Here is a 24,379-nt window from a genome sequence, read left to right as displayed (position 1 = left end):
GGAAGACCTGAGTTCAAATCTGGCCTCAGACCAAAACACTTGACACTTACTAGCTGTGTGACCCTAGGCAAGTCATTTAACCCCAATTGCCTTAAAAAAAAAAAAAAAAAGAAAAACAAATCCAGCAGTATAAAACATTTCTTTTCAGGAGCAGCTACTCAAGCTTCCCCACATGTATAGAGAAAAACTCCTTGTGTACCTGTAGTAGGAAACAAATATTATTACTGTGGGCTTGGTTCAGGTTTTGCACATAAGTATGAAAGCATTAGTCATAAGAAAGTGCTTACATAACCCATACTAATAGCTAGCACTTTAAGGTTTGCAAAATGAGTTGCAAATATTATTTCATTTGATCCTCACAGCAATCATTTGAAGTAGTCATCTAGTATTTAAATGCTAGCTATGTGCCAGACACTGTACAAAGCACGGAGGATGCAAAGAAAGGCAAAAAATAATCCAAGGAGCTCACAATCTGATGGTGAGGTGTTTTTTTTGTTTGTTTGTTTGTTTTTTCCTGGAGATAATCTGTGAATTCTTTAGATTGGAATTTCATTTTCTATGTTTAGAAGTTCTGGGCAGTTCTCTTCAATGATTTCCTTTATTATGGTATTAAGGTTTTTAGTCCCGTTGTGTTGTTTTGGGAGACCTATGATCTTCCAGCTATCTCTATGCATCTTATCTGTGGGATTTATATACTTTGCTCATGTAATGAGTGTATTTTCTTTTAATGTTCTTTTTTGCTTTTCTTCTTCTAGTTTGTCCTTCCCCTCTGGGTATTTGCATTCCCAATCTATTGTTTTCTCTTTTGTTTCTTTGGTGAGGCTTACCATTGCAGATTCAAGTTTTTCTATTCATCTCCTTTTTGTAATACAGGACATAAATTCTGTTTTCATAATTTCTGTTCTCTTTTAAACCACTTAGGAACAGTGTGTTGAGGATCTACATTCTTCTCATATTCCAGAGTCCTCTGTCTCATCAAGTGTTGGATCATTTTACTTTATTTTGCAGAATTTATGCATAAGTGTCTAAACTTGTTTACTAGATCTAGAGGCCATAACTCCTTCTGTTGTTACTATTTTTCCTGTTGATTTGTCTGTATATGTTCAAGGTCTTTGAGCTTTCTTCTTCCTCTTCTTCTATCCAAAGATATTCTATCAATATCTTTGGTATTTTTGGTCTTCCCCCTATCTCCTGCTTTCTTCCTTACTCTCTCCACTCCGATTGTGGTTTCCTGAATCTCAGAGTGTCTCAGCTTCTTGCCACACTGGGCAATACATGGTTTATCAGCCTAGATTTCTGCACCAGCTGACTTTTGGGTCATCAGCACTGGCTTCAGCTGGATGCTGTGCTCTTTACTTTGGGCTTGGTTGAGTGCTACACATCTCCCCTTATGTACCATGTCCCCACATGTTCCTGGTGACTTGTCCCACTCCTTCTGTCCTTAATTCTCTGGCCTGGCATCAGCAGTTCAGCACTTGTTTTTCTTGGCACCAGTAGTTTAGAACCTATTTTCCCCTGTACTGGAAGTTCAGAACTTTGCAGCACTCAAGCTTCTGGGTTGCAGCACCTGGCAGACTTTTGCTTCTGAAATGCTGTGGCCAAGCTACTGATCCTTCAGTAGGTTCACTTTTGATCATAGTGAGTTGGGTTATTGAAAGCTAAGCAGCACAGCACAATCTCTGGTAGGCCTTTTCAAATGAGTAAAGCTTCAAATACTCCTTTAGTAATGATGGACTGTATGTGTGGCTCCTATTTAAGCACCAACCTAGCAATGATGACCTTTCTGGCAACAGAAACTCTTGAAAAATGATTGTGAAGTTGTTGGGTTGTCATCCATTTGATAGAATACCTACATTAATGACAAAATCTTGTATTCTTCATAAAATAGATTGGTGTACTTTTATTACTTCTTTGCATTTTGTTCCTTGTTGGTAGCAAATGATTAAAAGTTGAAAGCTGGTAATGAAAAATACAATGGAATTTTAACTAAAACTTAAGTATAATTTTCTAATAACTTTTTCCTTATGTTTAAAATTTTTTTTCTTACTATATCTCTCTCTATTCCTTCCCAGAGAGCTATCTCTGTCACTAACATTTTAAAAAAGAAAAAAAAAATTTAAGATAATTCTGCAAAACTAACCAACATATTAAAAATCAGCACGATGTACAATATTCCACATTCATGGGCTTCTCTCTGCAAAGTGGAGAAAGGTGTCATATCTTTTTAGGACCAAATTGATCATTTATAAGTTTGCAGCTTTACATTCAAATTATTTTGTTGCTTTTCTTTTCTTTAACATTGTTGTAGTTATTGTATACATTGCTTTCTTGATTCTGCTTACTTCATTTTGCATCAGCTCATTTAAGTCTTTCCATGCTTCTCAGAATTTTTGCAACTTGTTTCAACATTCTCTAGTCGATAGTTATCTACTTTTGTTTCTTTTTTTTTTTTTTTTTTTTTTTTTTGCACTTTTTGGTGAGGCAGTCAGGGTTAAGTGACTTGCCCAGGATCACACAGCTAGTAAGTGTCATGCGTCTGAGACTGGATTTGAGCTCAGGTCCTCCTGACTCCAAGGCCAGAGCTCTATCCACTGCGCCACCTAACTGACCCATCTACTTTTGTTTCTGAAAGTAATTTTAACAAGAAATTAATAGTGTCTCTTTGATTAATATGTTACATGTGTTAATCACCTTTTAACTAATTTTTTTTCTCCTTTTTTTATAGGAGATTTTCCTAAAGCTTGGGATGTTCTTCTTGATCATATACAATCAGCTGCACTCAGCAAAAATAATGAAGTTTCTTTGGCTGCTTTGAAAAGTTTCCAGGAAATTTTGCAGATTGTTTCCCCCATGAGAGATTCTGATAAACCTGAGACACCACCAGCAGTTAATGTACCTGTGCCTGTCCTTATAGGACCAATGTCTGCTCCTGGTCTAAGTAGGCCATTTATGAGAACAGATTCCATTGGAGAAAGACTTGCACGATACCCTGGATCTGAGCCATCTATAGTTACAGATGAGATTGAAGATTTGAATCTCTGGTGGGCTGCATGGAATACCTGGTATAGAATTGGATCAGAAAGTACTAAGCCACCTCTTACTTGTGATAAACTAACTTTTATTCCCAGCCAGCCTTTTCTTACAGCTTTAATTCAGATATTCCCAGCTCTCTACCAACATATAAAAACTGGCTTCAGCATGGATGATCTTCAGAAGTTGGGTATCATCTTACACAGTGCTGTCTCTGTCCCTATCAGTTCAGATGCCTCTCCTTTCATCCTTCCATCATACACTGAAGCAGTTTTGACAAGTTTACAGGAAGCAGTGCTTACAGCTCTAGATGTTCTCCAAAAGGTAACAATTTTAGATGCCTTCTAAATAGCAATGCAGATTATTCTGTGGTTTTTTACACTCATGATACATAATTTAAAGATAAAGTCATCCTTAAAAATACTTCTTGAGAACCAATTATTTTGTCCATAATTATCTGAGATACCTAAAGTACTTTGAGTCTGCTTAAGAAAAAATTTATCTTAGTCCCTGTATCTTGTTTGTGTTCTCAGGATTTTTGGTTACGGTCCTACAGCTTTACGTAGGAAGGAATGCCATTTAAGGGGAAATAAGGTTTGGCAAGTATGTCTGATTGACAAATTACTAATAAAATCTTTTGAATTTTTTAAAAAGTAATTCCATCAACAGTATATATGTAGAAAGTGTCCCATGGCCTTTATCAAAGTACAGTTATCTCATTGAATCAGAAAATTTCATTCAAAAAAGCATTTTTTTTTAAAAAAGGCTTTTATTCATCATCTCCTGTATGGAATTTATTGTACTAGACTTTGGGGAAGATATAAAGATTAATAAGATACAGTCCTAATACGGAAATATATTTTGTATGATTTCACATGTGTAATGAGCATCATATTGCTTACCTTCTCGGTGGGTGAGAGAAGAACTGCAGGAAGGAGAGCATTTGGAACTGAAAATTTTAAAATGAATCTTAAAAAAAAAATTAAGATATAGTCCTTCAAGAGCTTACAGTTTAATAATAGTGAAAATTTGCATATTAGTAGTTTACTAATCGTCATTAAACATTTGTTAATTACCTGTGTGCCAGTGCCTACTATCTGTATCCATAAGTGTTATGAATACAAAGACAAAAAAAAGAAAGTCTCTGCCCTTAAGAAGCTCACAATCTGATGGATGAGGCAACACGCAAACAACTCTGTACAAAACAAGCCATATATGAAATAAATAGCAAATAATCCTCAGAAGGAAGACACCAGAGTTATAGAGAATAGCCAAAGTCTTCCTGTTGAAGGTGGGATTTTATGTGGCCAGGAAAGTCGGGAGATAGAGATTAGGAGGGAGAGTATTCCAGGCCAGGGGGCCAACCATTGAAAATGCTGAGAATTAGGAGATGGAATGTCTTGTTGAAGGAAAAGTAAGGAGGCCAGCATCACTAGCTTGAAAAGTATGTGGGGGTAGGAGGTGGTGTAAGGTACAAGAAGACTGGAAAGGCAAGAGGACACCAGGTTATAAAGGACTCTAAATGCCAAACAGGAAGATATTATATTTGGTCTTAGAGCCTATAGGGAACCACTAAACTTGGGGGTGGGGATGGGGAAAACATAATGAAAACTACTCTTTAGGAAGATAATTTTGACACCTGAGTAGAAGATAGCCTGGAGTGAAGAGAGACCTCTGGAAGGCTGACCAAAAATAGTAGGCTGTTGTAGCAGTCTAGGCTTGCAGTAATGAGGGCCTGTACCAGTGTGGTGGCAATGTCAGAGGAGAGAAGGACACACATTTGAGTAATATTACAAAGGTAAAATTGATAGTTTTGACAACAGATTGGATTTAGGGGGTGAGTGAGAAGAAGAGGGTGACACCTATGTTGTGAGCCTAGCTGATTGGGAAGATGTTGCTGTCCTTGACAGCAGTAGGAAAGTTAGAAAGAATGGAAGGGGTTTTTTTGTTTGTTTTTTTTGTGATTTTTGCTAGGTAATGGGGTTAAGTAACTTGCCCAGGGTTACACAGCTAGTATCAAATGTCTGAGGTTGGATTTGCACTCAGGTCCTCTTGACTCCAAGGCCAGCACTCTATCCACTGAGCCACCTAGCTGCCCCAAATGGAACATTTTTAGGGAAAGATGAGTTCAGTTTTGAAAATTTTTAATTCAGAATATCTCCAGGTCATTCAGTTTGAAATGTCTAAGAGACAGTTGGATATGAGAGACTAGAATCATCAGCATAGAGATGACAATTGAATCCATGAGAGCTAATGAGATCACCAAGTCAGATAGCATAGAGAAAAAAGAGAAGAGGGTGTCTATGTGAGACATCCAAGGATAGCACCATTTCCCCCAAATTCACCCTTATTTCTGACTTGCATTTTAAACTATGAGTTTTTCAGTTACTTAAGTCATCCTTGATACTTCCCTTTCCTTTAATACCCCCACCCTCCATATCTAATCACTTGCCAAGTTTTAAGCTAATTCAGATGGTTTCCACATAGGTTAGGCTGTCATTACCTCATACCCTTAGATTATGGAACTAGCCTCCCAATTTGTCTCCCTGTCTATCCCACCTCGCCAACATGTCCCCAACAGAACTTACAGATTGGTATTCCTAAGGTATAAGTCGGATTTAGTTAAGTCCTTTCCTATTCCTTCTGGAATAAAGTAGCAGTTTGTCTGTTTGGCAGACTCTGACAGTCTCATTTCAACCTTGCTTTTCCAGGCTTGTTTCACATTGTTCTTCCTCTCATGCATTCTGTATTCTAACCAGACTGGTCTACTTGATTTTCATTGTATGTGATATTCTATCACCTGTCTTCATGCCTTCTGACACTGTCTCCCTTGCCTTAAATACTCTATCTCCTTATCCTGTTGGCATCCAAAGCTCCCTTCAGGGCTCAGTTCAGGTGCCACCTCCTACATTTAGGACTTTCCTGACCTCTCCAGTTGTTAAACTTTCCTGTCACCAAATAATTAGTATATATTTTGTATTTACCTGTTGTCCCACTAGAATATAATATTTGGACATAATATTTGGACAGCAGTTATTATTTCATTTTTGTCTTTCTATCCCCAGCGGCTTGCACAGTGCCTTACTTACATAGTAAGTACTTAATGAATGCTAATTGATTTGAACTCAACAACTTTATGAGGTAGATAGTACAAGTATAATTACTTTCATTTTAGAGCTAAGGAAACAGGTATAGAAAGCTTGAATAATTGGCTCACATTCATGCAGGTAGTTAAGTATCAGGCTCTGGATTCATATCTCAGTTTCTCTTGGCTATAAGGCAAGAGATCTCTACTATAACATATTGCCTCACATTTAGAAGAAGAGAGTAGTTGTCAATGTCAATTTTCAGATTGATCAAGAAGGAAAAGGACTGAGAAAAAGACATTGTATTTATCAAGACATCATTGGTCATCTACAAGAAGTTTCAGTTTAGTGATAGGGTTGGAATTCAAATTATATTGGAAAGCCACAAGTCCCTTGGTATGACACCAAGTAATGATTATTTGTTCACTAAGTTACAATTCAATTCAGTAAACATGTAAGTACCTTCTTAGCCACTGATTAGAACTATTTATAAAGTTTAGATATGACATGATCCTGGTTTTCATGCATCGCATAGAATATTAAACAGTAAAGGGTGAAGAGTTACAGGAAGGTAAATTGAGGGAGCACCAGCAAGGTCATGGGGAAGGTATTTTTTTTTAATAATATTTCATTTTTACTTCAATTACATGTGAAAATAATTTTTAACATTCTGGATTTTTTTTTTTAAGTTTTAAGTTCCAAATTCCGTTCCTTCCACCATCCTTACCCTCCCTGAGATGGTAAGTAATCTGATAAAGGTTATACATGTGCTATCGTGGAAAACATGTTTTCATGTTATTCTTTTTGTGGAAGAAAACTTGAACAAGAAAAAGAAAGAAAATGAAAAATATAAAGCTTCAATCTGTATTCAAATGCCATCAGTTCTTTCTCTGGAGACAGAGAGCATTTTTCATCACAAGTCCTTTGGGATTGTCTTGGATCATTGTATTGCTAAGAATAGCTAAGTCATTCACAGTTGTCATTATTGCTGCTACTGTGTACCGTGTTCTAGTTCTGCTTACTTCACTTTGCATCAGTTCATGTAAGTCTTTCCAGGTTTTTCTGAAATCATTCTGCTCATCATTTCTCATAGCAAAATAATATTCCATTACAATTGTAAGACACAGCTTGTTCAGCCATTCCTCACTTGGTGGGCATCCCCTCAATTTCCAATTCTTAGTCACTGCAAAAAGAACTGCTATAAATATTTTTGTGCAAATAGGTCTTTTTCCCTTTCTTTTTATCTGTTTGGAATACAGAACTAGTAGTAGTATTGCTGAATCAAAGGATATGCAGTTTTGTAGTCTTTTGGCATAATTAAGTGAAAGTATTTTTTAAAAGAATTTCGAAATTTGTGGATATTTGTAGGTAGAAGGAAAGACTGAGGATATAAGAAAAAGAAAGGATTATATTATAGTGAGATCTTAGAGGAGACAGAAGAAAATTGGGATGAAATACACAGGTGAATAGGTTAGCCTTGGAGTGATAAGGAGAACCATCTTTACCTTAGAGACAGGAGGGATGTAAACAGAAATTTTGATGTTGAAGAGAGAATGTATGCTGGATGGTCTTCATTTTCTCAGTAAAATGGAAGTCAAGGTCATCTGTAAGATTGTGTGTGGCAGTAAAGATAGTTTTCAGGGTGGACAGTTTAAGTAGGTGCAAGAGGCGATAGGACAGGGAATCATTAAGAAATAAAGGAATTACATAATAGCAGGGAGAGCCTGACAGCATAAATCTAATAGGTTAAATATGTATTCTTTATGAAATTAATGCTCCAAAAAAAAAGTTCGTGATGTTGGAGTGAGTGTGTTCTTATCAAACAATGGCAGCCATTCAGATATAGCTGGAAAGCGTTTGAGCTCAGGGACACCTTGAGGCTCACCTGGTCCAACTCCTCCTTTTTACTGATAAGGAAATAAGACTGAAGATCACATAGCTAGTTAGAGACAGAGTTGATAGTACAGTCCAGTTCTCTAGACTACCTAGTATTCTGTAGTCAAAGTATGCTCCTTGCAGTAATACATCCCTCTGTGAAAGATTTAGAAGTGGCCATTTTAGTCTAATTGAAAAGGTCATGGCAGGGCTTGGTCATGCATCAATAATCCTTGCTGCAGGGAGGCTGAGGCTGGTGGATCTCTGGCGCTCGAGAGTATGCTAAAAGTCTATGAAATGTTCATACTTAGTGTGACCCCAATATGGTGAGTCCTCAAGATCTTGCACAGGGCTACCAGGCTACCCAAGGAGGGATTAACCAGCCCAGGTTGGAAATGGAATAGGTCAAAGGTCTTATGCCAGTAAGCAATGTGATTGGAGTTGAGTGTCTGCTGTACTTCCAACCTCATGATATATGGAGACCAGTCCCTAAAAAATAAAAGGAGGTTATGATTCATGAAGTGATAATTGTGGGAACCTAAAACTAAGGGAGAAAGTGAGCTTTCTTAGAGTAATCTCTTTCTTCTTATTCAGTTCTAGAAGTCTATCATAGTTACTAGATTTCAGATATAGGAGGGGAGTGAAATTTTGTGACCCCCTAAGAGGCACCGAAAAAACTGTCTGTATGATTCCCCAACTTAAACAGTGGTAAAATAATTCTTGCCATATAGCTTGCCCTGTAGCTTAGAACTTACATAGGTGGAGGCTCAATAAACATTTTTACACTCCTGAACTTTGCAGTGTTTATGGAAGCAAATAAGATTGCCCTATAGCTAACAGTTAACTGGCTATTATGGTGAGGGTGAGGGGGTGGTTTTCTTTTGTTTGTTTTTGTTTTTTTTAACAGATTTCTTTGGCCTGTCCCATTCTTTCTTGATGTTTGTTGCTTGACTTTGGCATTCATTTGAAGCCTTGGATTTTTTGTGTAACCATCAATTTTCATGTGCACAGAATTCTAAGTATCTAAAATCTACCCTTAAAAATACATACTAGTTTAAGAGAGAAAAAACACTGTTGCAGTCCCAAGTTATCTTGTTGAAAAACTTTTAATATTAAATGTAAACAATTGAAAATATACAAATTACTAATTGCTTATTTGCCTTTCCTGTAAAGTAAAATGTATTGACTAAGAAATTAATTTTACCCAGTAATTTCCTTTTTCAAAAATAGCATATGAAAATGGTAGCAGATGTGTTTTTAACCATCAACAAGCATTTATTAAACACCTACTCTGTGACTTGCCTTGTGCTATGTTTATTGGTTTAATAATCCAGTTATACTTTCATATATATAAAAAAAAAGATTGCTGTAAGAGAAGGAATACCATGGACAAGATGCCATTTTTAAAACAATTAAAATTAAAATATCTTTGACATCTCTGCTGGGGGGAAAAATCATGAAGCCATTCCAGCAACAAAATTTGAAATAGAACTAATAAATATTTTACAGGACAGTTGCGGTGATACCAACATGTATCACCGCTGCAGGGGATGGCTGAGGCTGGTTGAATCTCTTGAGTTCAGGATCCCTGGGCTGTAGTAGTGCTAAATTCCACTGGGTGTCTGCACTAAGTCCAGCACCAATATAGTGAATCCTAGGAGCAGAGAGCTATCAAGCTTCTTAAGGAGGGACAAGAACTGGCTCAAGTCAGAACAATGGGGTGGGCTAAAAGCTTCTGTGTAGATCAGTACTGGTATATGCCTTGTGAGTTGCTGTTGAACTTACAGACTCGATGAGATAGGGACACACGGCCTCCTACCCCCTCAAAAAAAATTTTTTTTTTACAACAAAGAAAACCATTTCTGATGAATAGTTTAGAGTTACCTGGCTTGAGAACAATACAGTTAAGTTAAATCCATCAGATATTTATTGAACATGTTATGGCATGCTACACTACACTAAGTGATAGCCAGGGAACCCTAAAAATCCTGTTTTTAGAGAGACTGAAGATGTGGAATCTTGTCACAAAGACTTGAGTTGTTTGACCTTGGACAAATCACTTAACCTCTCTGTGCCTCAGTATCTTCATCTTTAAAATGAAGGTTTTGGAAAACTTAGTGGCCTTGAAGGTCCCTTCCATCTCTAAATTTATTATCCTATGATGTTTCTTTTTATGAAGTGATTGAATGCCAGTTGTATTCTAAATTAAATTAATTCATATGTTTAAATGTTTATATACCTTGAAAAAATATGAAATTAAACTGATTGAAAGTGAGAACTGACCGAATCTGGAAGTATTCATAAATGAATTCAAAACTGAGAAGCCAATTTCTAGCACCTCACCACTGGCCTAGAATTTGTAATACTGTACCACTAATGTCTCTTTACCATTGAAACATAGTTTGATGATGAAAGGCACCCATTTTTTAATTAACCATGATGAGATTTCCGTTTAATAGATGTTAAAATGTTTTAGAGAGGGTTTTTTTTGCGTGTTTAATTTAATATTTTATTTTTCCCCATTGATATTTTTAATTAAATTTAATTTTAATTAACTAATATTTCCAAATAATATTTTTCCCAATTACATATAAAAATAATTTTAAATTTTTCAAATTTTGAGTTCCAAATTCTCTCCCCCCACCATTGAGAAGGCAAGCAATTTGACATGTTACACATGGGAAGTCATGCAAAACACATTTTCATGTCAGTCATGCTGTGAAAGAAACCACAGACCAAAAAAGAAGAAAAAAAAAAGACACCCAAGAAAAATCAAGAAAGTAAAGAAAAAATATCTTCAATCTGCATTCAGGCTCTACCTCTAGAGGTGCACGGCACCTTTAATCATCAGTCCTTCAGGTTTATCTTGGATCATTGTAGTGCTGAGAATAGCTAAGTTATTTATAGTAGATGCTGTTACTGGGTACAGTGTTCTCCTGGTTCTGCTCATTTCACTTTGTATCAGTTCGTATAAGTCTGTCTAGGTTTTTCTGAGAGCATTCAGCACATCATTTCTTAAAGCACAATAGTATTCCACTACAATCATATACAGCAACTTGTTCAGCCATTCCCCAGTTGATGGACTTCCTCTCAATTTCCAATTCTTTGACACCGCTAAAATATATAACTATTTTTGTACATATAGGTCGTTTTCTTTTTGTTGTCTCTTTCCTGGGGCCAACTGATATTTTTCTTTGAGGCTTTGGATGTAGGAGGGTTGACTTTGTTGTCTTCTGAGTTTGTGTTTTGACCTTCTCTATCCCCATAGCAGCTTTTTATAGTCAGGATTTTTTTTTTCTTTTTTGCTATTTGCGCATTTTCTAGCCTATTTCTTGACTTTGCTGAAGTGGGGCTTTGCTTCCAGAGTGGAGAAGTCACCATTCCAAGCTTTAGCTTCTTTTTTTTCAATTGGGGTTAAGTGACTTGGTCAGGGTCACACAGCTAGTAAGTGTCTTGTCTGAGACTGGATTTGAACTCAGGTCCTTCTGACTCCAGGGCTCTATCCACTGCACCACCTAGCTGAACCCGTGCAGCTATTTTCAGATACAATTCTGGGGACCTTTCAAGGTGGTCTCCTAGCCTGTGCTCTGCCCTCTGAGCAAACACAAGCACTCTTTTCCACTTTGGAACGGTGACTAGGGTCCCCACTCGGCTGTGGCCACAAGTTCTAGTGTGCTAGTGCTTCTCCTTGCCCTGGGACTGCGACCCAGCTCCAAGTACAGGCAATGCAACAGAGTCCTGACCTCAGTGCCAGCAGAGGGACCCCTGTAAATCTCCTTCTGACCAGTTGTCTGTCCCCCTTACCATCTGTGGGCTGAGAGGTCTGCAGACTGCCACTGATTTAGTTGCCCCCAGGCCTGATCCAGGTTTGCTGGGGCCAGGTCTGTGCTGGCACAGCCTGCACTGGGCTGGGCTCCACTTTCACCCTGATGCAGCAGACCTTACCTGCTGACCTTCTAAGTTAGCTTGGGCTAGAAAATGTGTTTGACTCTTTTTGTAAACTCTGCCACTCTAGAATTTGTTTAGAGACGTTATTTAAAAGTATTTGGAGGGGATTGGGGGAGAGCTCAGATGAGTCCTTGCCTTTATTCTGCCATCTTGGCTCTGCCCCCTAAAATGGAATGTAGATGGTGCCCCTACTGCTTCTAAAATTCCAGATTTTTTTCTAAATCCTTAGAGATATGATTACCAGTAAAATAGTTGTAGCTTTAGAGTAATGTCCAAGTAGCTGTTTTTCTTAGTATCTTTTTGTTGTTTTTTGGTCTTAGTTGATAAATCTACTTGGTAGTATTTTTTTAATATCTTTTCTTTTTTTTAAAATTAATTTATTTTGATTTAGCAATAATCGCTTCCATATGCTTTTGAGTTTAAAATTTTTCTCCCCCTTCTCCCCATCCCCCTCCCCAAGATGGCGCACAATCTGATATAGGCTATACGTTTACATTCATATTAAACATATTTTCACATTAGTGATGTTGTAAGTAAAAATTAAAACCAATAGGAGGAACCATCAGAAAGAGGAAACAAAACTCAACAGAAGAGAAAAAAAAATAGCAATTCAACTTCCATAGTTCTTTCTTTGGATGTGGATAGCATTTTCCATCACAAGGCCTCTGGAGATGTCTTAGATCCTTGTATTGCTGGGAAGGGTTAAGTTTATCAATATTAGTCATCATACAACATGGCTGTTATTGTGTACAGCGTTCTCTTGGTTCTGCTCACTTCACTCAGCCTCAGACCATACGAGTCTTTCCAGGTTTTTCTGAAGTCAGCCTGTTCATCATTTCTTATAGCACAATAGTATTCTGTCACATTCTTATACCACAACTTATTCCCCAGTTGATGGGCATCCTCTCAATTTCCAATTCTTTGCCACCACAGAAAGAGCTGCTATGAATATTTTTGTACATGGGTCCTTTTCCCATTTGTATGATCTCTTTGGGAATGATCTCTTTGGGATATAGGCCTAGAAGTGCTATTGCTGAGTCAAAGGGTATGCCCGTTTTTATAGCCCTTTGGGCATAGTTCCAAATTGCTGTCCAAAATGGTTGGATCATTTCACAACTCCACCAACAATGCATTAGTGTTGCAATTTTACCACATCTTCTCCAACATTTATCATTTTCTTGTTTTGTCATGTTGGCCAATTTGATAGATGTGATGTGGTACCTCAGAGCTGTTTTGATTTGCATTTCTCTAATCAATAGTGATTTCAAGCATATATATATGACTATAGATGGCTTTAATTTCTTCATCTGAGAACTGTCTGTTCATATCCTTTGACCATTTATCAATTGGGGAATGGCTTGTATTCTTATAAATTTGACTTAATTCTCTATATATTTTAGAAATGAGGCCCTTATCAGAGAGACTGGTTGTAAAAATTGTTTTTCAGTTTTTCTACCTTCCTTCTAATTTTAGTTGCATTGGCTTTGTGCAAAAACTTTTCAATTTAATGTAATCAAAATGATCTGTTTTGCTTTTCATAATGTTCTCTATCTCCTGTTTGGTCATGAATTCTTCTGCTCTCCATAGATCTAACACGTAAACTATTCCTTGCTCTCCCAGTTTGCTTATAGTATCAGCCATTATATCTAAATCATGAACCCATTTTGACTTTATTTTGGTATATGGTGTGAGATTTTGGTCTATGCCTAGTTTCTGCCATACTCTTTTCCAGTTTTCCCAGCCATTTTTTTCAAAGAGTGGATTCTTATCCAGAAGCTGGGATCTTTGGGTTTATCAAATAATAGATTACTGTAGTCGTGGACTACTGTGTCTTGCATGTTTAACCTATTCCACTGATCCTCCCCTCTATTTCCAAGCAGTTTTGATGATTGCTGCTTTTTAATACAATTTAAGATCTGGAATCTTAGTTTTATCTTAGTTGATAAATCTACTTGGTAGTATTTTGGATATCTTATTATCTCTGTATTTTATTTTAGTATCTCAGAACTAAAATGGCTAAGGAAATATAGTTACAGTTACATGATTTTCTTTTTTGATTACTAAGCCCATTTCCAAAAGGCTGCTCTGTGGTGATCAGATAGAGTTTAAATCCTGCCTCTGATACATACAGGCTGTGTGAACATATGTATGTGTATGAGATGTGTATGTGTGTATTCCTTCCTTAAGTACTGTTTCAGTTTCATGTTTTTAAAAAAAGAAAGATTGACAGCAAAAAGATTAATGTTACTTTTGAAAAGAGATTTTTACCCTGCCATCTGTGAACTTAAAACCATTTTTTATAATTATATTTCATACATATATTTTTATAAGTATATAATTGATTACCTTTGTAATTCTTTCTGAGAAGCAATCCATAAGTTTTACCAGACTTACAACACAGTCCATGGCACAAAAAATTAAGAGCACCTGCTTTAGAGGAAAGTTAAGTTCAGAGTTTTCTTAATGAATCTATGCTCTTATCCCTCCTCTCATTTTTATGATATCATCTAGTGCTCCATAGTTACATATTGTACAGCATGGTTAAGTGAAGGCTGCCTAAGTTACTGAGAAGAGACTCAGTTGGGGTGCTGTGCCTGTCGAAGCATAGTGCTTCCTTAGGGCATGCAAACCTTTTTCCATTGCATTTAACTGCTGCTTTTTTGTGGGGGGAGGAGCAGGGGTGGGACTGTCTAATGAAGACCCTGCCATTGTTATTCTTTCATGTAGGACTTCATGGAGACAGCTAGGTAGCCGAGTGGATAGAGCCCTGGGCCTCGAGTCAGGAAGACCTGTCTTTCTAAGTTCAAATCTGTCCTCAAATGCTTAGTAGCAGTGTGACTGTGGGGCAAGTCACTTAACCCTATGTGCCTCAATTCCTCATCTGTCAAGTGAGATGGAGAAGGAAATGGCAAACCGCTTCAGTGTCTTTGCCAGGAAAACCCCAAGTGGGGTCACAAAGAGTTAGACATGACTGAAAAGACTGAATAACAAATAGTTGAGTGGCTTCATGTATATTATATTGGTCATGCCAGCTAGGTGACAAGTGCTTGTAGGACAGCAACTAAGTCTTTATAGTTCTTTTCTAACTTGCACAGCATCTAGCACAATATTAAACATAAAAGGTGCTCAGTGCATTTAATGATATCTATCAGTCATATTTGCCTCTAAAGAAGTGCTGCAATTTAGCTATCTTGAAACCTCTAAAATTAAATATACTATTAAATCATCATCTTGGTTTACATATAATTACCATCTGTCTGGTTGATAAGCTTTGTCTAGTATAGAATACTTTTGTCTTTCTGGCTTGAAGGAATTTTCATTCTCTCTAATGCCTCCTTCCCATCTCCTGGAACCTTGACATTTTCCCACTTCTACTTTTAAGAGATAACTTCTGCTGTTCCACAAAAGCATAAAATTTAGTCAAATATAAACAGTAGGTTAACCGTCTAACTTTGTGTCGATATGTATGTAGCACGGAAGAAGTTAGAGAATCACAGATTGCAGATTTAGAGCTAGAAAGGACCTAAGAAATTATATGGTCCACCTCTTTCATAGAGCTGAGGAGTAATTCACCTCTGGCCATATGGGTGGTAAGGGCCATAACCTCGATTTGAACCAAGATCCTTTAAGTCTAGTGTTCTTGGGACTTAAACTGGTATCTTTAAGGTGATGCTAAATTATGGCGAGCTAAACCGTAATTCCATTTAAAATAGTGAAGTAACAATTTCTAATCAACCCCAGCTTCCCCTGATGAACATTAGTAAAGATGAGAAAGAATCCTGTGAAGAACAAAAGAAAAATGCCAGAGTCCTTCCTTCTCATGAATTATAGCACAAGGAAATGGAACCTAAATCAAGTTCTGACCCAGGATTCCTGAGGTATTGGCACAAGGAATCTGGGCCAAAGACAGTGTGACCAAGGGACCAAGATCCCCAGGAAATACCTGAAGCCAGTGCCCTCTGTAGTGGGGCTGCTGGAGGAGCTTAAAGCCAGGGACCCCCTATTAGTTGACTTCACAAGGAAATGAGCCAAGCCCAGCATGGCCAGAGATAGCCTATGTGACTGGACTGAAGTTAGTATTATTCTAGTGGGGCCATGCTAAGGGCTGACATCTGGGGCTGATAGACCTAGGGCCACAGAATTCTGAGTAAATGACTTCACAGGGAAATAGTCAAAGAGCAGAGCTGAGTTTTAGGAATGTCCTAAGAAACTATACTGAAATCGGCATTATCTGTCTCAGGCCACTTTGAGGGCTGAAATTTGAAGCAATAAAAGCCAGTGGAGCCAGGATGGGGGAGTTCCCAGAGATAATTTCAAGCTACAGACTATAGTAGTGGACAGAACTGCATTCAGTTCCCATCTCCATGCCAAGACTTTGACCACAGACCCAGGCTGTAGGAACCGGTGAAGTCGGGCCCTTGCACTAAGCCTCTATAAGAACTGAGGTACTATATGTATAAACAGAGGAAGAAGCCAACACTATGAATACTAAATATATATGCAAATGGATAGCATCTAAGTAACAAAAGCAGATTGAGCTACAGGAAGAAATGGGTGGTGAAATAGTTGTTGGGGGCTTTACTCTTCCCTTTTCAGACCTCGCCACATCTAATACAAAGATAAATAGGAAATACCTTAAAGATCTGAATAGGGTTTTAGAAAAGTAAGCAATGATCCAAGTCCTCTAGCAACTACTGAGTGGAAATCATAAAGAATATAAAGATTTCTCTGTATTCTATGGCACTTGTAACCAGGTACTAGAACAAAAATGAAACGAATGCAGAAAGGCAGAAATTGATGCTTTTTGACCAATTATATGCAAACAAAACCAATAACTTAAAAAATGTAGCTGAATACTTACAAAAATGTAAAATACCTAGATTAATGGAACTCTTAACAAATAAGGACTTTAAGCAACCTAATCTCAGGGGGAAAAATTGAACAAGCCATAAGTGAACTCTCAAAGAAAACGAATAATTCAAGGACATAGGGATTTTAAATCCCTCCAACATTGACTCTTACCATCTTTTTAGTCATCTTTACTGATTTGAAGGGTGTGAGGTGAAGCATAAAGGTTACTTCTCTTATTACTGATTTGGAACATTTTTTCTTTTGAAATTCTTTTGAGAACTTTTTTGTTAATATTCTTTGATGATTTATCTTTTGGGAATGGCTTTTGTTCCTTTATATATGTATTTATGTGGGGGAGTGTGCATGTGTTCACATCCACATGGGAATGTATGCACATATATATTTATATATGTTAATATAGTTGGGTTTGTGGATATTAGGCATGTTCCTTTTCTGGGAATAAAGATGAGTTTTTGTCTTGTTGAGAAAATAATAATTTGTATTCTTTCTCAAAAGCCATACATTCTGTTGGCTGTTGAGTTTTAGGAACAGCTGAAAAGGCCGTGTCCACTTTTAGTCAGAGAAAAAGTGTATCTCCCAGTGCCTGTAGGAATGTAAGAATAAAGTAAAAGTTTGAGAAGGAATAGTTATTATTCCAGATAATAATATTAAATTTTCACATTTAAGTTTTACAAACACCCCTTTGTGTTGATAGTGAAATTATCATCCCCAATTTTTAGATAAAGAAACAAGCTCAGAAATGTATGATAAATACCATCAAAGGATGATTTAGAGGCCAATGGTTAATTATTCCAGCATTAACCATAAGTAGTTCATTATTTTATGATGGGATTTACATTTTTTTCCCTGACTATTTAAAACTTAGAAATTTCACAGACCTAAGGGTTTTTCATTATAATGTTGTTGGTTTTTTTTTTTTTTTAGGCTATCTGTATAGGTCCAGAAAACATGCAAATAATGTATCCTGCAATATTTGACCAGTTACTGGCATTTGTAGAGTTTTCTTGTAAACCTCCACAGTATGGACAGCTGGAAACAAAGCACATTGCGAATGCAAAATATAATCAGGTAATTTGCTAGAAATCTTATCTATGCTTTTAGATTTAATGGCATTTGAATATAGGCAGTTCCATTTAAGATGAATATTGGTTGACCAGACAGAAGCCATTTCCCACATCTAAACAGGACTTCCTGTTTCTGTTATCATTGAAAAGCTTATATAAAATTAATTGATATAGACTGTTTCTTTACTGTTTGTGACTTCCCTTTCTTTTATCAGAGTGGCTGATTTTCTTAACTCTTTCCCCTAAATTTTTGAACTTCTTAATTGCATTCCCCCCAAAACCGTGTTCACCCCCTTAAAAAAGCAATTTCCACATCCCCCAAACTAATAGTTCCTAAATAAATAATAACCAGGAAAGAAGAATCAACCACAGATGCACCCAGGAAAATTATTGTTTAACCGGTGTTTCCCATACTGGTGTGAAATGCAGTTGGACCGATTTTTGAAGAACTTTCAGAGTCATGAATAATTAATAAATTGTAATTTTTTAATTTATGAAAAATAGCTTTCTGAATGCATGCACATGCTGATTATTCACTCAACAGTAAAATTTTACATAGTTTTTGAAAGATAGTTTTTAACATATGTATTAACTTTTCTCATTCTATTTGTTCTGCAACACAATGGAATCACAATAGATCCAACTATTTGCACCGGTGAGTTAAATTTCCTTAAAAATTGTCCTAACCTATTAGGCGGAAAGTTTTGACATTTTAGCTAATAAAGCACATCTCCAAGTCCCCATCAAATGCTGAAAACTTTAAATTTTTTGGGTTTTTTCAAAATTGTTTTATTTTTGCCTGGGTTATATTAAATCCATTCTTTGGAAAAACTTGCATGCATTAAGGTGGCAATCTGACATAAAACCAAGACTTGAGGTCTATAACAGTTTTGCTCTTTGGAAAACCTGTGATTTTTAATCTATTCTCTGTTTGTTTACTCATATTAAAATATTGTTTTCTAGGCAGAATGGGTAGCCTTGAATTATGTACCATTTGCAGAGAGATCTTTAGAAGTGGTGGTGGATTTATACCAAAAAACAGCTTGTCACAAAGCTGTAGTGAATGAGAAAGTGCTTCAGAATGTTATAAAGGTAATTTTTATCATTTTATTTGTACTTGATTTTTGAAATCATTCATTGATTCTATAGGTCATTCTAGCTAATATTGCTTATAAAGGCAGTTTTACGTAAAATTAACTTGTTGGTTTGGTGAATTTGCTTTTCAGAAGTTTTGAGCAAGATTCAGTCAATGACAAATTATGTTGTAAAATCTTGATTTATTTAAATACAATCATGTGTTGGAAATTTTTTTCTTAGATCTTTTCAAAGAGAAAAATATTCACAAAAATATAGACCCAAATTCTTGAAACACATCATCTCCATTTTTAACTTAATTTTTCTTCCCAAATCTGCACTAAAACCAAAAATATATCAATGTAATGCTTTTACAAAAAACATTTCTAGATAAAATTTATTTCCTTGCCTAGTAGGAGATTATGTTCATTCACCAAATGTATAAAAGAATAAATTTCTTTGTGTTATACATTTCACTTTCTTCCTTGTTAAGTTTGTTTCAACCTCTGTCAAACTAGAAAAACCTTTTATTCAAAATATTAACTGCTCATGACATGATGGATTAAGGCCTGACTTCAGGACAATCTAGATTCAACTGCCAACTCTGACATAAGTCACTTAAGTGCTACACAGTCAAATCTCTAAGAATCTAAATAGTACAATATTTTGTCTTCTGCATTGGTAGAAGGAGTTTCCTCAACAGATATTTCCCACACCTATGAAACCACAAGTCCTGTCCAAATAAAAAAATATGTATTTAAATGGTGTTGTAAAGAATTTTAATCAACAAACAACAAAAAACCCAGTGAATTAAGGAATTGACATGGAGTAGAATTTAATATAATGGTTTGTACTTTTTCTGTTTAAAAATTTTTAATGCCAAGTAGAGGCAACTACTAGACTAATAAATTCTTTCATACTGCATTATAAGTTATTTCAGTTCATAAGTCGTGCATGCTTTTGTAACCCACAAGACGCTCAACACAGTGCCTTGTACATGTTATCTATATCACTATTACAAATTCCATGAAGCCATTGTTGAATCAGGAAGAAGCTTTATTAACGAACTGGGAAGGTGTGTGTAAGAACACACATGTGAGAGCAGTGTATTGACAAATGCATATCTTTTTATTCTCTATTCAAATTTCCTTCTCCTGTTTCCCCATTTGCTGGGTACTATAGAGGTTATAGCCTATCTGAAGGGCCTAATTTCCCCATGTGAATCTCCACCCCTAATTACATCTCCCATTCCCCACAATTCTGTGGCTCAGGCCCTTGCTTGGGAACACTCCTTTTTATGTTAACCTCAGAACTGGTTTTCCCCTTGGTTAGTCTATTCACCACCAACAGTGTTTTCTTATTCTAATATAACCCCCTTTTGTTCAACTTCATCTAGCCCCCAGACTGTATTCCTTAAGGTTTCCACTTGGTTTTTTAGTGGAAATAATAATAATTAAAAAAAACTATTTCTCTGACTTCAAACTGTGATTAAGTGATTATTAATGTTGCAGAAGCAACATCCATATATCCCACACGTAACAAATAAATAAGTGAATGAATAAGAAATCATAATGCTACTAAATTATAACAAAACATGACAGCATTATGAAACTTTAATATTTTATTCTATTAAAGAAATTAATAAACTTGAGAAACCCTCTTTGCTCTCAGGTAAAAGAATAACTCATATCCACACTCTGTGCTACTCGAATTGAACTGGTTGGATATTAAAACTATGTTAAAACTAAAACTTACTTTTCTGAGGTTAAAAAGATCCAGCTTATTTGTTGACTTGAAGGTTCTATAATTTAAATCATCCTTAATAATGTTTTTTGGTGTTAAATATTTCAGATTTGGTCAGTCTGCTATGCTTAACTTCCGATTTAATTCAAGAATATCTGAATGAAAAAGTAGAGTGAGGTTTAACTATTTCTTCTAAGTGTAAATGGACCCAATAGCAGTATAATATAAGGACCAAAAAGAAGTAAGGTGCCAAGCCAGTTGTCCAATTATAGAGGTCCATTATGCTAATTTAGTAGGTTCTTCATTCCTTTTATTAGGAGGATTTGTTCTGTGAAGTTTGGATATAGTCAAAAGGCCACATGTGGCCTCGAGGCTGCAGGTTTTCCACCCCTGACTTAGAGTAATGGGTTTCAGCTACAGAAAGGCAGATTTAGGTTTTCTGTAAGGAAAAATTTCCTAACAGAATTTTTGAAAAGTAAAATGGCTTCCCCAGGAGATGGTATTCTCTCTGTCATTGGATTACCACTTTCTGTAGTTATTTGACCTCTATATAACAAGTCTTTATTAAGTGCTTAATATGTACTTATGTGTTAAGAGCTGGGAATACAAAGAGAAGCAAAAAGAAAGACAGTACCTGCCCTCAAGGAGCTTACTGTTCTAATGAGAGAAGATAACATATTAAAAGGGAGCTAGAAAGGGAGGAGGAAAGAAGATACTTAGAGACCGAGGAGATGGTAGAGAAAGAATTCCAGGGAGTAAGGAGCAGAACCTGGAGAGGAATGAAGGAGAGAACATGTCCTTAAAATGGAGGTTCCAGGAGGAACTGACTGATCAGAGGAAGGAGCCCTAGGGACAGAGGGATTTTACAAGATGAAAAGAGGTCATCAGCTTCTTGTGCCACCTTTTCAGAAAATGAGAATGGTCCATAGTCTTCACCAGCCTGCCAAAGAGTTCCATGACACAAAAGATTAAGAACCCCTGGATTAGGTGTGGTATAAGATGTTTTCCAATTCTTAGGTTCTATGATTATATTTAATTAGGAATATGATCAAGGAATGTTATATATAGCTGTAAACTGGTCAATTATAGAATTTAAGTGAAGTTTTCACAAAATTGTAATGATGAAAACCAATTACTAAGAAATAGATAAATAGATTATCTCAGAAGAAGAGATAAAACCTCTGTGAATCACAGTGCAAGAAAAGAAAAGGTAAGGAAGAATAACCTGAAGCAGACCAGTGAGTGTTTACACTAACTTGGTGTGAGACCCAGGTATTCAAATATTATAACAGGGTCATTTAAAGATGAAATTGTAAGAAGGAATAAAATGGACCTGATCTTATCATCAGTTCTTTAAAAATTTTCATCAGTGACAGTGGATCATATATATTTAGGATCTAAGATCTGTTCCTGTTGTGTTACATAAGAAAGTCAAAATAGAACTAAAAAAGATAAAGATATGAGAGCAACTGAATTAGAACAGTTAGTAAAAAAAAAAAGCATAGTGTTATTATTGAAAAAGGCAAAGTCATTACTAACTACCTATATATGCCTATTTTCTTACATCTGTAAAACTGTTTTGAAACTGATTTATAAGTGTATAGAAATATCTTTGTGAAAATGTGAGAAGGAAACAGACTTTTGGAAATGGTATTTTAAAGTATCACAATTGACTGAAAAAACATAAAGAATAAAAATTCACTCCATGCTTATTGTTAATGGTTGATAAACCATTTACTACAGTAGAGGAGACCTCAGCTTTAAGTGCTGTCCTCCAAAAAGTTATGTTTTCTGTGTACATTAAGCTCATACAAGATTCGTTGATAGAGTCAGCAACTATGGTAACTTTAACCATTGAATTATCAGTCTTAGTTGAGACATTAAAACAGAGAGATGTATGCTCACCAAAGTGTTTTCCATTTTTATGGATAATAAGTGTAGAGAATCAGATGGAGGAAGGATTCTATATAGACAGTGTGGTCTTCAAGATACTCTTTGGTGATGATTTTTTGCTGATTGCATTTGACCCCAGAATCCTCCAAACCTCCTAAATTAAATCCACAGTCACTCAAAAATCTTTGACTTCACAATCCACACAGGAAGAAAAACCAGTGGATGAATACCTATTGTTCAGTGATCCCAATCTGTTCTCTGAAACAAAATCCTCATTTAACATCAGTGTTTTTTTTTTTTTTGTAAACTTAACAATCGTCAACAAGTAAAACCTCTCAAATTAACATTGGAAAGGGAAGAAGATTAAATCAGAAATTGTGAATTTCTGTTACATATAATAACACCAATAGTCTGAAGGTAATGCAGTATGACAGTAGATCATAGAATACCAGTTTCCAAATATAAATCATAGGTAACTTAAAGGACAGTGGAGAAGAATTTTGTGGGCATAAATATGCTGCAGAATATTATTAACATCCACTTTGCTTCAAGAAATAGAATAAGGGATATCTAGGAAATGTGTGAGTAGAAAAGATGATGGGCTAGTCAAGTTACAAAATGAAGACTGAGCATGGGCATTCTTCAGTGCTGCACTGGACACCATTTTGTGTTAAAAGAATTTCAGAAAGGCCTTTACCACATTGATCCAATGTTTTTTGTAGGATTTAATGGAAGGACATATGATAAAGCATGAATAAGTCTTCATTCTTGAATCATTGCTGTTGTTCAGTCATGTCCAGCTCTTTATGACCCCATGGACCATACTGTCCATGGGGTTTTCTTGGCAAAGATACCGGAGTGGTTTGCCATTTCCTTCTCCAGTGGATTAAGGCAAATAGAGTTTAAGTGACTCTCCCAGGGTCACATAGCTAGTAAGTGTCTGAGACCAGATTTGAATTTGGGTGTTCCCGACTCCAGGCCCAGCACTCTATCAACTGAGCCACTTAGCTGCAGTCAGTCTTGAGTAGATCACTCATACTGATATCACAATCATATCGGTAGGTTTCTTTGTAGAACTGGATATTATTTAATAACCAGTTTTATATAGAAATACAAGCAAAATATGTGGATCCACTCTAAAAAAAAAAGTAAAAAAATCTTCCCCATATATATTGCACATATGTGTCTGTGTTTACATTCTTCTCCCTTTCATAGCTAAACTATAAAAAACTGTCTGCTCCCATTCATTGCCACTACTTCTCAACTTTTGCAATCTGCCACTTTCATCACTCAACTGAAACAGCTGTTTCCCAAGTTACCAGTGAACTCTTAGATGCCGGTTTTGGTATCCTTTCTCAAGCCTCATCCTTTTTGTCCTCTCTGCAGCATTTGACATTGTTGTCTATGGTCTCCTGAAATTTTCTCCTCTCTGGTTTTTGTTTTTGCTTGTTTTTCTGGCTGAAAAATTTTGGGGAGTGATAATGCTCTTGCTTTTCCTACTTCTCTGATGCCGCCTCCTTAATCTTATTTGCTAGATTATTGTCCGTGTTTCATCTCCAGTCCGTTGGTGTAACTCAGAGTTCTGCCATAGGCTGTCCTCATTTCTCTCTAAACTCTCTCAGTGAACTCATTAGCTCCCATGAGTTTAGTTACCATCTTTGTGTAGGTGGTTCTTAGATATTTATATTGGCCCAAGCTCTAGTTCTATACTCCCAACTGCCTATTGGATATTTCACATTGGATTTATTTGGCATCTCAAACTCAGTCAGTCTAAAACTGAACTCATCTTACCCC

The 24,379-nt window shown here is 36.3% G+C and overlaps 1 protein-coding gene across 1 annotated transcript in view; it reads left to right on the top strand.

Annotated features, from left to right (window-relative positions):
• MON2 (MON2 homolog, regulator of endosome-to-Golgi trafficking) overlaps positions 1-24,379 on the top strand; it is a 144,250-nt gene that overhangs the window by 80,659 nt on the left and 39,212 nt on the right. Inside the window, exons 26-28 of the mRNA XM_027854154.1 lie at positions 2,726-3,354; positions 17,736-17,879; positions 18,839-18,967. Coding sequence (XP_027709955.1) covers positions 2,726-3,354; positions 17,736-17,879; positions 18,839-18,967 — 902 coding nt within the window. The remainder of the gene's footprint in view (positions 1-2,725; positions 3,355-17,735; positions 17,880-18,838; positions 18,968-24,379) is intronic.

The sequence above is a fragment of the Vombatus ursinus genome, unplaced genomic scaffold (genome assembly GCF_900497805.2).
Source record: "Vombatus ursinus unplaced genomic scaffold, bare-nosed wombat genome assembly UNPS02010320.1, whole genome shotgun sequence".
In the NCBI taxonomy this organism is placed as follows: domain Eukaryota; kingdom Metazoa; phylum Chordata; class Mammalia; order Diprotodontia; family Vombatidae; genus Vombatus; species Vombatus ursinus.
The sequence above is the reverse complement of the archived record's forward strand: the minus strand, read 5'-3'. Positions and strand labels throughout refer to the sequence as shown.